The following is a 13876-nucleotide window of genomic DNA, read 5'->3' as shown; positions in this document are numbered from 1 at the left end:
GCAAACACAGCCCTGTGGCTGGGTATGTGGAATGAAAGGAATGAAGAAACAACTGGCAAGATGAGGTTCTGCAGTACATGTTTCAGCTTTGACCCAGTGTGAAAGGTGATCAGTGCTCATATCAAACAGTTACTTACAAAGAAGCATCTCCTTTTCAGTGTAATAACATTGTAAGTATTTAGAGAAAATAAAGCAATGTTAAAACATGGCACACAAAAGATTCATATATACAGAACACCTTCTGCAGCAGAAGAAAATGATCAGAAATTGCACTATTTCCAGCTCCTTTTTATACCACAAACACAGGGGCCTTAAAAAATCTGGTTCACTGCTCCAGATGTCAGGAGGAGCTGTCAAATACCAGCATACAGACCAGCTGGTGTTACAAAACACAACTGGGGGGGGGTTTGACAAAGTAACTAAAATAACACCATTTCTTCAGCTGCTTTTAGGGAAGGAAAGTCACAACATGATCTAGAAGCTCGTTTTGATGACCATATTTCAAAGGAAATATGTTACAACAGTTTGCCACAAGTAGCACACGTTCTCTTCTCCGGACATCTAAAATGCTTAGAAATTCACTTACTAAGCAAGCAGAATCCCTAACCAAAAAAAAAAAAAAAAAAGGGAGCTATACACAAGAAGCTGAAACAGGAAGTTTCAAGAATTCAAAACTGAACCCTGGCTTTAGAGACACTGGTCAAGCTGATTTGGTGAAAAACATTTGTTAGTTCCCAAAGTTACACATTTTTTAAAGCATCTTCTTTTCTTCTCATATATAATAAAATGTACTAGAAGAGTTTCCACATGAAGAAGGGATAGCAAGAAAGCATGACCAACACACTTAAGAGATCAGTCAGAAGATTTAGAGGAAGGGGTTTAGAAGTCTTACTTCCCTCCAGAGCTGTGAGCACATACCTGATATTTAAGCCAGTGCTCTGGTCCAGTTTCTCCCAGCTTTGTAATTTTCCCAGAAGCTTCTACAGTAAAGATTAAAAGTAGAGTTAGGCACAGACAAACGTTCTGACAGCTCACTTTCCAGAGTTTTCTCACAATCTTCCATTCAAAGTCAGTGTCATTCCTTCTCCTCCTGTGGATTTCCTGACCTTATCCAGCACTTTCGGCTTGTCATTGTCCAGCCCTGGGTATCAAAGTTCTTACCACACACCTCTTTGACACCACCACGTCTGGACAGAGCTTGATGCCAAAAAAAGCCTTTCCAGCAAAAGAAAGGTAAAAGAGAAACATCAAGGCTAAAATAGACACTATGATGAGATTATTCTTTACACAAAATCTCCAGCTGAACAGTAGATATCCTTTTGCCTTTTACACCTTCCTTGCCATAACTCCCCTCATGCTGACTTTCCAGTTTGGGAATGCCTGGTTCGAGCCCATTAATTAAAAGAGCTATCGGATCTTAAGTAGCACAATACAGGAAGAGCCTAAAAGCCAGGACAGGCAATAAAGGAAACTCCTGTTCTGCTCATCCACCAGATGTTCCCAGCTCCTCACCTCATTTTCCAATTCCACAGTCACTAGCTGTGCTTGGACTTTCTCATAGCGTTCCAGTTTTCTTTGGAGACCTTCCACTTCCTCTTTAAGCAAACCATTGTTTTCTTTCATTTCCCTGGGGTGAAGAGACAGACAATTACTAAAAATTCATGCAACTCAATTCCCCTTCACAAACTTCCAGATATACAGGAATCCCAAAGGAATCATGACATTGAACATTCAACTGATTTGATTCTATAACCTTCACTGCAAAGCCACTGCTACAAAAAAAAAAAAATAAAGTTTTATTGAAATTATTTTTTTTTCTACTTTAAGTACCATCCTAATTATGTCCAAACAAGCTGAAGCTTTGTGTCTGCTTTACTATTTGTCAAAACAGGGGTAACAAAAGACTCCAAACTCTGCTGTTCTGGCTGGCTGGAACACAGCAAGCAGTACAGACCCAGGCTTTGGAGCACTGCTTGGTTTTACTTCAATAGAGGTGTACAAGGTGAGATAAAACTGTACAAAAACAAATGACCTTTAATCTGTGCATATATTTCTGTGCACAAAAAACAAGCATGAGAAAAAATTCCAAGATAAACAATTTAAAATTATAATTAAATAATTACAAGACCAAAATCTAGGAAAATAACTTAATTTTAGAAAAAAAAAGTCTGGCAAGATGACTCATTGTAATAATTTTTTTTAAAAAAACAACAACAGAGAACAACAAAGAAAGAGCTTTAAGGCAAGTTCTTTCACATTACATTGAATTTAACTTTCCAAATTGATTGCCACTTTGGAAATTCAGAAAGCCTACTCTACCAAGGGCTGTATAAGACTGCTTCAGAAATTTAAACAAAACATTTTCTAAACACTATTCTGGAACAAAAGGCCTTTAAAATAGTGGTAACAAAAGCTAAGCAAAACCAGTTATTAAAGAAACATTCAGCTGCCTCTTTTCCCTGCAGGAAATTACTTCCCCAAGCTGCATGGAGTTTATCACTACCTTTAAACACTGAATTTTCTTCTAACAAACCGAATCACCACCCAGAAAAATCAATGCACATTCTGAGGCTCTTGTGTTCAAGATTCCTCAGATCTTGTCACATCCTCCCATCTAGTAACCACCTCGACACTACTCAATTCATATGTAATACTTTAACTTGCTTCTGAACTTTCCCATGTGGAAACCCTAAAGAGGAATGTGAAAGTGCAGATAGTGCAGCTGTAGCAGGTACAGAAGAACACAAAATAACCCTCAACAAGTGAACCCTTTTATCACCTGAAGTAGACGTTTTCCTCCCTGAGCTGCCGCAATTCACGCTCCATTTTTGGGAAACGAGCCAGTTCTGCCTTCATGTTCTTGACAATTATAGCATCGTGTTCCTGCTGGGACAACTTCTGCTCCAGATCCTGGAAAACATGGGATGAGAACAGGACAGCAATGAGAAAGTTGAAATTTGTAAGAGCTATTTCTGCACTGTACTTTTTAAGCTCATATCAAGGACTTGAATGAAGTTGGAAGGGAACTCAGGAGGTCATGTGGTCCAATCCATGCTCAAAGCAGGGATGACTCTTGTTGCACTTGTCATACCTGGGCTGGCCTCTTCTCTACACCTGCTTACCCCAAGTTCATAACAAAAAACCCTCAGTTCCTCATTAAAATGATCTCTTCTATCAACTGAACCAAATCTGTGATTTTCCTGTCCTCTATCCCTCCATCAATGAAGAGCAGAGAGGCATTTGAATGGCCTGCAAGCATTAGATACAGAAAGAAACACAAATCTGCATTTTAACATTATAGTATATGTTGGGGGTTTTTTTCCACTAAAAAACCAAATTATTTAGGGCTGTGTTGTAGACATATCCTGTTTTCCATCCTTTCATTTCAACGGAGAAAGTCTCCTCTTGCTGGCAATCAGGCTGGTTTTACAGCAAGGCAATGCCACTGTCAGCACTGCTCAAACCAAACTCTCCACGTCTACCTCTGCCAGGAAGACAAGACAAAGAAAAAACATACACTCCCACCAGCCTATATGCTCATTTGGAAGAACATAAAGCATCTCTATACTCACATTTAAGTTAGTGTGGTTTTGAAAGCTTTACAAGTAATTGCACTTCCTCAACACAACTGCAGAGGAAGGATTTTCTGGGAAGCAGGAAATAACTGTAGCTGCTGGGCTCATCACATACCATTTGAAACAAGATCACTCTAGAAGCAGCCTTTTGCAGAGCAGATTTGTGCTGTGGCACAAGACCAAAAAGAGCATTCCTCCAGAGCACTGCATAAGGATATAAATCACCTTTCTATAGAGAAAGCATGGTTTGTTTTCAATCAATTGATACAACAAAGGCAAAGTGTCACGTTATAGCTAATTGTAGATTAGAGCTGTCCACCCAAGCTCAACTCTTGCTGGCAAACAACTCAGGTACTTATATGACAAACTAACCTTTCACTTCTGCAACAGCCAATTTTTTAAAAAGCAGCATTCTGTTCTTCCACTGAAGGAATTAAAGTCTAAAGCTTTACATAGGTGACAAAGTTTCTTACCTTAATCTTCTGTTCATATTCTGCCAGTAAGGACTGGCTTGCTTGCAGTGTCTGGATTTGCTGACTTGCCTCTTGCCATTTCCTGTTAGATGAAGACACAAGAGGCACTTGAGCACCCAGAAATCAGGTACCAGAAACAACCAGAAGTTCCTGACAGAGTCAAACAGCACTAATAATGTTAGTCTTATATAACATTCTCTTTCAGTTTCACAGTCGTATCATCTCCCTCTAATTTAAAGACAAAAATATCCCTTCATTTTAATAAAAAGATGTAGATTGAGAAAAATACAAAAATCAAGCCACTTTAACTCTGAAGACAACAACTATACAGAGTAAACAAAACTTCACAACTTTGAAATTGAAGAGTTGAAGTTAGCAAGCAAGGAAAAGCATACTCATAACTTTCAATTACCCCTCCACTATGATTTAAGGTTTGATATTTTTGTTCTGTTCAGCCCATAAAGTTCAGATCAGCCTTTCCCACCCACATGCCTTCTGTTAACTCTCCAACAGGAACAAGAAACAACACTGAGATTTAAAGCTCAAGTTTGTGGGGTATTTTCCTCAAGGTACAATTGAAGTTGCACCTCAGAGTTGGTTTCAAACAACAGTTACAACCTGCACACCCAGATCAAAGAACCCCTTTGAAGAGCAGAAATCAAACGCTGCTTCAAGTTTTCTGAGTGATGACAGCTGCACAAGACTGAAGTTCTGTTGCCTTTTTCTCCCTACAGTCATTCATCCCTTGCTTACTTTTTTTCAGCATCCAGATGCTCCATCAGTTCCTGCTTCTGAGAGTCTTGGCTTGTCATCTGCATCTCTTGGTTCATTATATTCCATTGCAGCTCTGATATTTTCCCTTTTAATACAGTGATTGTCTGAATTAATGGGGGGGAAAAAAAAAAGCATAAACACACAAGGCTGTGACTCTTCAAGCTGGATATTACGGATGGTGATAGAAATAATTTCCAACTAAAAAGTACTAACACACTCTTAGAAACAATCCCATACTCTTGCAAACCATCAGACCTGCAAACCTACCTCAAACAAAGGCAAGAAAAAATAATTTTTCACTTTCATTTGCAATCCAAATTGTCATTTACATTATCTCTTAAATGGGTGACCTCAAACTGGAATGAAAAATATCGAACTTTAAAGTTAGATGACTCTTTTTCTAAATATTTTAGCTCTAAAGAAAAGCTCACAGGTTTGTTTCCAATAGCTATTACTCAGCTCCCTGTAACAGAGAAAAAAGAGAAATATCTCAAAACATTACAGATGTAGGGTGTCTTCTAGACAGAGAGACAGGTAGGGTTCTCATCTTGATACTGATGGAAAGGGAAATAAAAGAACACAGACACAGAACTGCAGCACACATCTTTTGGGTGGGTTTAGTTTCTGTTATGTACCATCACTGTCTCCCTGGTTTTAATCACTGATAATTGGAACATTAAATCTGATTAACTGCTTTATCACATAGCTACATTTCCAGTAACACCTAGGCAGGAGCAGGGCTTAAGCACTTAGTGGTTGCTGATCCACAACTGGTGTGGGAAACCAAATTAAACAGAAAAGTTACAAATTATATAGCTGAACTTAACTATAATGATATCTGAGAAGACAGAGGGTTGAGAAGCAACCCTCATTCGGTCTGGGCATCCAAATAAACTGAAACTGTTACCCAAGCATTCATTCTGCAGTAGAATGCACTGGCACTTAAGACACTTCAGGAAGACACACTTTGTTCATAACTCTGGTCTCATCCACTCTACTGTTCTCCCTACTTCCATGAACACTTTCCCATATTATCTCCTCCATCACTGTCCCTTTCTTCACACTTCTGAACCCAGATGCTCTATGTTGCCTCACACTTTTTTTCTCCTTCTCCATATCAGCTTGTCTAAAAAAATCTCTTCTCCTTCTGACCTGCTCACTTGTGTCTCAGCTTGGTTTGGCTCTGCACTTTGACAGAAAAGACACACACCACCAGGGTTTATTCATTTCCAGGTGATGAACATGGTGTTCCAGTTATTTTGTTTGAGGGCTTTTTTAATCAAAAAGGGCATTTTCAAGTCATAAGAACTGCAAAGTCACCTGAAGCTATAGATGGGTTAAAAATTACTCTGTTCTTACTTCATTAGCTTCGGCTAATTTGCTCTCTTTCTCTTGCAGCTTTTCACTCATTGTCTCCATGCTCTTCTTGTAAGATTTGTTCATTTCCATTTGTTCTTTCAGTTTATTTTCAGCCTCTGTTTCCCTTTCCTGGTACTGCTTTATGCGTGTGAGCAGCTCCTGGTTACGGTCAGCCTCTCGCTTGCCAAGGGAAAAAACACAAAGAGACATAAGAAGAAAGCAGCAGAAAGGTGAAGCCATTTTTCCTTCTTCTGTCTTCATCCCTCATTACCACGGTCACCAATGGTAATTGCTTCACCATGAAGCAAAGTTACTCAGACCACAGCTTTAACCTAGCAAGGACAAAAATCTGATGAGCAGCAACTCAATGGAATTACCCAGGGAAATGGAGCTGGAAAATTAAGAGACCAAATCTCCCAAATCTCTTACACTAAGACATGACTATAAGAATACAGACTTCACAGACTCCACTGCACACTCTCCAGCAGATCAAAGATGAAAACATTCCATCTCCAATGTAAAGCTGACCCATGCACAGCAAATTCACTTTCAGAAACTCAGATCTCAACAGTTGGGTTAATAAGACAAACTTCCCTCTGCAACTTCTGGAAATCATGCCATTTAAAAGAAAATATTATCAACTAATACAGTAAATACTTTTGCAGTCTGACAACCTTTCATATACCATTTCAGTTTATTCCTACCACAAATTGATTAATACTTATTGAAAAAATGCATAGTAAATTGCTTTGCTAATCAAAGCAACTCGAGACATGGATTTGCATAGCAAGCAAGGATTATGCAAAGCAATGTGAGGTTCCTAAAACCTTTATCTGCATGACTTGGAAAAACACAGAATCTGAGCAGGGTAATTACCACAGTGCTGGATTAATGCTGCTCCCTTTTTTTGTACCAGTATTTCAAGAGTTTCTGTGACTGACTCAGCTATATTCCAGTTTGAACTCTTCCTGGCTTAATCCCACATCACCTGACTTCAGCGGAAGGAGGAATTTAGTCACTGACTCCCTGTTTCACAACCACACACTAAATCTGTCACCCAGCATCCTCACAAAATACAACAAAACATACTCATCACTTTTTACAGATTTCTTTTTCGATAATCACACACATATAAGGCTTTTATTATGCTACAAAAGACACTGATCTACAGCTTATTTCAGTAACATCATTAAGCAAACATATGTGGGCAGAAAAGCAGAACCCAATAAAAGCTGTTAGTCCCTGAGTGAGGCTCACTGTTTTATCAGTGCAGGCTCTCTTGCGTGACACCACATGGCTGGCACTGCTGCCATTCCAATTAATTACAATCACACAAACTAAATGCTTGCAATTGTGCCAGCAGAAGTTTAAACTCTTATAGGAGAAAAATAACTAAATACTTCTGGGAGAAACAAATAACAAATCCCTTTTGTTATTGCTACCCATGACAATTTCAGTGCTAAACTAACAGAGCCCAGTGATCAGATCATCAGTCTGTCAACCTAACGAGGCTTCACATTCACACTCCGGTGTGCATTAGCAGGTTAGTGCAGTGCACAGAGAGGGTTAGTGCAGAACAGAGCAGTTCTGCAGACCTGTTGGTGCTGGCAACTTGACACCCACACCTGCAATAAATGCAAACACAGTAAATGTATTCCAGATTCACTGAAGTCCTGCTCTGAAGACAGTGTCCATTAGCAACTGGAGAACACCAGGCTTGCTCCTGGAGCACACCTTTCAGTTTAGTTTCACTCCAAAAAAGAGTAACTATACACATTCTGAGACAGTCCACTGCAAACCAAAGCACAGCACATGAGAAGTGGAGAGCACATCCCTGAACCAAACAAAAACACCACTGTAAATGCTCCCATGTGTTCTGGCTTAGGCCAATGATACCAAGCCATGTGCAGACATCCCCCTCACCTCATAGTTCCTGGCATTGGCATTAGCTGCCTTCTCCAGCTCGATGCGAGCTCGTTTGTGGCTCAGCTCCATCTGCATCTTCTCCCGTTCCACCTGCAGCAGCTGGGATTTGGAGTGGATCTGCCCAGCTTGCTCTTCCAGCTGGCCAGTTCATGTGTGAAAAAGGACATTGCACACCATTAACAGCACAGCAATACCATCATGCCTCCCACCCTGTACTGCTCAGCTGACATTAACCTGCCATTTTACAAACTATCACCAAATTTGTGGTACTTCTCACACCAGCTGCAGATGGGGAAACCAAGAGTTCAACGTCATGCTCAGAAACCCACATCAAACCAAGGTGAATTAGAAAGAAAGTAATTCCAGGTTCTTAAGTTGAAATTCCTTGATCAGTCTCTAGATGTAGTCTGAAAAAATCTACTTCTCTATCTAAGAAGTTAATTATGAACTCCCCAAGCCTCATAAAAGAGCAGCTAGCCAAGAAGCACAGATCATGCTCCCAATAAAATGTAACTGCTGAAGAAAATAACAGGTTTTTCTACAACCTGTACAGCATCACACTTCATTTTTTCATTCAAATTATCTGAGAGAACAGACAATACTAACAGAATTCCTCAGGTCCTGGTGATGTACATCCAACACGCAGTTAATGGAAATTAACCAGAGAGAGCCTCCTCCAACTACTGCTGCCACCAGAGATGTAGCACAGACAGAAAATGCTTAAATTTTTGTCAACATTCCAAATGCAAAGTAGATTATTAAAAAAAAAAAAGGCTTATTTTGTACCTAGAGGCTGAAATATAAATTATATTAAGATACAGAATAGAGAAACTTCATTCCAGCCTAATAAACAGTCCCTGGGATCTAAGATGTCAATTTACTTTATGCTTTATGAGACTGAAGCAACAGGAAAAAAAAGTAAATAACCCAGGTGGATAAAACAGAAGTGGATAAGAAAGCACAGCTGGTTTGCATATCAAAGCCACAGCACAATCCAGGCAAAGAAGCCTCTAAATCCTGAAAAAAGGTAACAAAGTGTCTTAGTAGAAAAATGTTAAGATATAAAGCTCCTTTGTTCAGCAACATGAAAACAACTTATGATTTAATTTCCTGACCTGGTTCACAGATATAACTAGCGGGGAATAAATTCAAAGGACCTTTCTTAAACTTTTACAAAACAAAAATACATCTGTTTGACACTGAAAAAAAAAATTAAATACATTCTGGAAAAGATTCTGGAATGCTGACAGCAGGCTTCCTTTATTGAGTTTGTGTCAATTTCAGAACGTCAATTTCAGAAACAATGGTCAGATGCAACTGAAATTCTCAACTCCTGGAATCCAAAGGAGCACACGATCACACTGAAGTGATACTCCAGGAATCACCAAGATGAGGACTCCTCACCTGCATCCTCTGCTGGTACTGCATCTGTAAGGAGCTTTGAGATGATCCTGGTGTAGCCAGCCCAGATACCCCCTCCATACGCTGTGAAATGAAGTTGTTGAGGGATCTCAGGGTGGAGAAGACAGTGGTATTATTTTCCAAGTCCTCCATGGCTCTGGAAATGGACAGAAAATTATGAGCAAAACATTCAGAGCAAGCTGCTCTGCTAAAGAGGGATCCATCACTGCCCTGAGGAAACACTGAACACAAGATCTCCCAGTTTACAGGGTAAAATCAATCTGCAAATCACTGCTGGGATCCACAGAAAACATGACCCCACCCAGGCTGAAGTCGTGAGTCTCTGAAATGAGAAAAAGATGCAAGGCAGCCTTTTCTTCCTTGACCAAACCAAACTCATTGTTCTTCCTTCTAACTTTTGAAGCTGATGGCAGCACAATTAACTCCAGAACAGCAGCAAATCCTTCCTGCTACACAATTTATTTCTGGTTTCCCAGAAGCACTTTGCACTCTAGTTTCCAGCAAGAAGTCTTCCCAAGTCCACTGATCACTTGCATAAGTGAAACTGTATCTCATTATTCATATTAAAGTTTTTGCAACTCTTCCTTCAAATTCAGAAGTGTATTAACTAAAAGGCCAAAGATAAATCAAGCCTGGAGCTCAGAAAAGCCTGCAAAGTTTCCCAGGAGATTTCAGGAAGCCTTAAGTGAGTCCCTCCAGTGACTGCACACTCCATAAATCCCCAGAAACACCGATAAAGGTTCAAGACCAGGAAAGGGAGTCACAACATCTACCACAAACAGAGGCTTGGGGCTATCTTCGGGCTCCTGCATTCTCGGGGTTACACAGCAGCTACTGTTTGGATTTACAGCACGAGGAGGAGCAGCGCAGAAGCAACATATCTGCCAAAACACAAACTGAGCACTGGAGTACCCACTGCACCTGCCAACAGGTAGCTCCAGCAAGCCCGCTCTCAAACCTACTAACAACTAAGACGACACGCAGGTGTGTGACCCGGTTCGGAAAACCCCGCGGCCAAGGCTCCCTCGGGGCACCCTCGCCGGGCAGCGAACACCGACAGCGGCCGCGGCGGGGACGGGGCAGCTCCGGCACCGCGGGGTTCACCCGCACGATTCCCCCGGGGGGAGACCGGTGTGCGACAGGCGCGGCCGCAGCCCCTCCGCCCCGCCGCCCTCCCTCTCCCCTCGTCCCTCGTCCTTCGTCCTTCGTCCTTCCTCCTTCCTCCTTCCTCCTTCCCTCACCCCTCATCCCTCCCTCGCCCGCTCACCCGCCACGGCGCGCGCCCCGCTTGGATCTCCCTCCTCGCCCCGGCCACGGGATCTCGCGGGAACTCCGCGCCCGCCTCTCGCGAGAACGGCGGCGCCGGCAACCCGTAACGACGGGATTACGAGCGCAGCACTCCGCGCGCTACCGTAATGCCCCGACAAGGCGCTACGGTGCTCCCGGCTCAGCTCGGCCTGCTCCCCAAAAACGGCCTCCTGCCCCGGCAGGAATCTGTAAGCCGCCCCAAATGAGCTGTTTATGACGAGACAGGCCTGGGAGTCTTACAAACAGCCTCTCGTATTATTCATGCCACAGTCAGCCTGATAGAAGTGCTATTTCATGTAAAAGTTGTCACTTTCAGATAAGGCAGCGGCTGAATTTATTTGTGCAAACAGATTTCCGGCAATTCAGTCATTCTCCCTAGCTGGATTTCAGGAACATCTTGTCTTTTCACCTGAAATATGAGAAATACCACTGGTCACACCTAAAACATGACTGAAGACACTGGGGAGATGATGTGCATGGCAATGACCCAGTGCTGCTGCCACTGAGTGGATTTATGAGCGCCAGGAAGCAGCAATTCCTAAATATAACCTGTGTCTGTAGGAAAGGCAGCAGAGCCACGGGGCTGAACGTTCCCGAGTCAGCCGTGCCTCTCACATGGCTCTGCTACACATCCCACATGAGGATGCACATCCTGATGTGCACAGAAACACCTTCTGTTTTTACATGTGCTAATAAATTGCGCCAGCTTCTAAAAGGCACGGAATTGGCTCAAACTCCCCTTGCTGTTCCCTCACATTCTGACAATCACCTTTATGGTCAGTCTCATGTATGACAGCATTAACAGTGCAACAATTTTCAAGCACACATTAAAAACACATATAATCAGTGTTTTATTTTCATTTCCACTACTCCAGCCCCAGAGGTCGCCTTTTGGACTATTCCTCTCCATTCCCAACCATTTCATCCACAGGTATTTAAAAAGCCTGATGGACTTCAAGAAGAGTAGCAAATTTTCCCAGGGTCTTAACGGTGGGATTTTTCTTTAAACACCCACTAAATTCAGATTTCCAATCAATGTCTGAGAATCTGCAGTTCTTAACTTTCATTTCCCCCTGTACAGCCTTGCCAAGTAATAAGATTCCGCAGAGTCCTTCCGGCTGGCCTGAGGCTTTATAGTTCTCACATCCCAGAACTGTCCCTTCAGTCTGTTTTGCAGAAGACGGGCCTCAGATCCATCCCAGAATTTACAGAGCATCGTTCCTTTCGGCTTTAAAATGCTTTGGCATATATTCAGAAGGCCTAAACACAGACTGATCAGCTTCTGATGATCCAGTTCTTTAATGCCTGTCGCGTTGGGTGCCATGTCACTCAGGATGACATCTGCCTTCCCTAAGGGAAGCAGGCTCTGGATCGTCCTCAGTGCGCTGGGGTCTGCGATGTCAGTCTCCGACAGGAAAACCGCTCCTTCCAGAGGAGAAATCCGCAGGAGGTCAACACCAAGCACGAAGCCGGTGGGGACAGCAGGATCTGCAAGGATGAATGACACAGGGAACACTCAGGGTGGCTGCAAAAACCTGCATCTGCATGAGCTCTGTGCCAGTCAATAAACAAAACCCATCACCTGCCACAGCTGCCTTCTCGTCCCCTGGTAGTTTGCTGGGTGCATCTGCGTGGAGGGTTGGCCATAAGCTCATCCGTTCAAGACATGAAAACTCAGCTAGTCTGGATAAGCAAGGGGGATTTTTCTTGGTTTTCTGCTGCTCTTTCAAGGCTGACAGTCCAGAAATCCTGGGCAATGGTGCAGATTATAGCACCTTATCTTGTAAATATTAATGGCTTCACCCACATAAACCATGCACAGTGGTTGCTTCGACTTTTCAAGAAGGGAAATAATATTCCAGATAAGCCAAGGTAATTGCTGGAGATCACACCTTTTTCAGTAGTAGATGAAGGGATCTTCCCCATAACAGCTAATCAGAATGCTAGCACCACATGGCATGTTTTATTTCATAAACACAATTTCTCCAGACCATAAGATTTACTAGGCTCACCCCTTAATGTTTTTATCAGTGACTCTGGCACTTGCCAGTACCCATGTTCTCTCCCCATACTGTTACCATCATACTATTTCCTAGATTTCGTATTTAGATTCCATAGTATTTCACAGATCTCTCACACACTTCACGAGCAGTATCATCCCCATCTTGCCTGCCAAAAAACTGCACTTACCAGTACCTAAAGCATTGACCCTCTCTACAGCAACCTGGCTCCAAGCACCAGGTGCTGCTCCACAGTCGAGAACAGAAAGTCCCGGACGAAGAACACAGAGCTTGTTATCAATTTCCAGCAACTTGAAGGCACTTCGGCAACGGTAATGCTGCTGCTTCGACGCCTTGACAAAGGGATCCTTCAAGTGCCGCTCCAACCACCTCTGCTCAGTTCCAGTCTTCCTCAGAAACCTCACCGTGGTGTGCAGGCATCTGCTCATCCAACGCCAACAGCTGCCGGGAAGAGAGGCGAGTCAACCAGTTAGTACATAACCACTCTGTATTTCGAAAGTCTCTATAATAATTACTTCCAGCCACTACAGGCAGCCCGGGGAGGGTGTGGAGTCTCCCTGGCTGGAGACATTCGAAACATAGCTGGACACGTTGCTCTGTCACCTGCTGCAAGTGATCCTGCCTTGGCAGGGAGGTTGGGCTAGATGGTCTCCAGAGGTCCCTTCCAGCCCAAACCATTCTGATTCCAAAGAGAAGCCTCCAAATTTGAGATTTTTGGCACCTTTACTTATCAGGTCCAACCACAACAGCAGCGTCAGGTTTTGGATGAGGTCTCACGTGTCACCCTGAGCTAAGGGGGAAAAGAGACCCCACTCCAGCTTCTGCTCTGGTGTTTTAAGGACACGACATGGCAGAGTGATCCCAGTACGGTCCTGTGCTGCCTCAGCGGGGCTGGCGGCCTCCGTGAGCCCCTCGGAGGAACGGGGAGATGCCCGAGCTCCTGCAGGCTCCAAGGAGAGCAACCAAACAGCCACGGCCCGGGCCAGGGCACAACGGCCGCACGGCATTTCCAGCAACC

At 43.0% G+C, this 13876-nt stretch overlaps 2 protein-coding genes across 4 annotated transcripts in view; both read right to left on the bottom strand.

Annotated features, from left to right (window-relative positions):
* MAD1L1 (MAD1 mitotic arrest deficient like 1) overlaps positions 1-10873 on the bottom strand; it is a 350530-nt gene extending 339657 nt beyond the window's left edge. Inside the window, exons 1-9 of the mRNA XM_008633475.2 lie at positions 10797-10873; positions 9512-9665; positions 8105-8245; positions 6182-6361; positions 4802-4926; positions 4049-4130; positions 2780-2910; positions 1513-1627; positions 919-980 (exon numbers count right to left, since the gene is read on the bottom strand). Of these exons, the coding sequence (XP_008631697.1) occupies positions 919-980; positions 1513-1627; positions 2780-2910; positions 4049-4130; positions 4802-4926; positions 6182-6361; positions 8105-8245; positions 9512-9661 (986 nt within the window). The 5' untranslated portion in view covers positions 9662-9665; positions 10797-10873. The remainder of the gene's footprint in view (positions 1-918; positions 981-1512; positions 1628-2779; positions 2911-4048; positions 4131-4801; positions 4927-6181; positions 6362-8104; positions 8246-9511; positions 9666-10796) is intronic.
* Positions 10874-11664: 791 nt separating this feature from the next.
* Positions 11665-13870, bottom strand: MRM2 (mitochondrial rRNA methyltransferase 2). Of its 3 annotated transcripts, XM_017734113.1 has the most exons (3): positions 13580-13870; positions 13028-13299; positions 11665-12325 (listed from the first exon to the last, which is right to left on the bottom strand). In XM_017734113.1, exons 2-3 carry the CDS (start codon positions 13284-13286, stop codon positions 11901-11903), a joined length of 684 nt encoding a protein of 227 aa, XP_017589602.1. In that variant the 5' UTR covers positions 13287-13299; positions 13580-13870; the 3' UTR covers positions 11665-11900. The 3 variants fall into 3 exon arrangements, with proteins under 3 accessions (XP_017589602.1, XP_008631696.1, XP_017589603.1); XM_008633474.2 differs by having other exon boundaries at positions 13028-13870; XM_017734114.1 differs by having other exon boundaries at positions 13034-13870.
* Positions 13871-13876: the final 6 nt, after the last annotated feature.

This window comes from Corvus brachyrhynchos, unplaced genomic scaffold, assembly GCF_000691975.1.
Source record: "Corvus brachyrhynchos isolate BGI_N302 unplaced genomic scaffold, ASM69197v1 scaffold5, whole genome shotgun sequence".
NCBI lineage: Eukaryota > Metazoa > Chordata > Aves > Passeriformes > Corvidae > Corvus > Corvus brachyrhynchos.
Note: the sequence above shows the minus strand (reverse complement) of the source record. Positions and strands in the feature narration are given on the sequence as shown.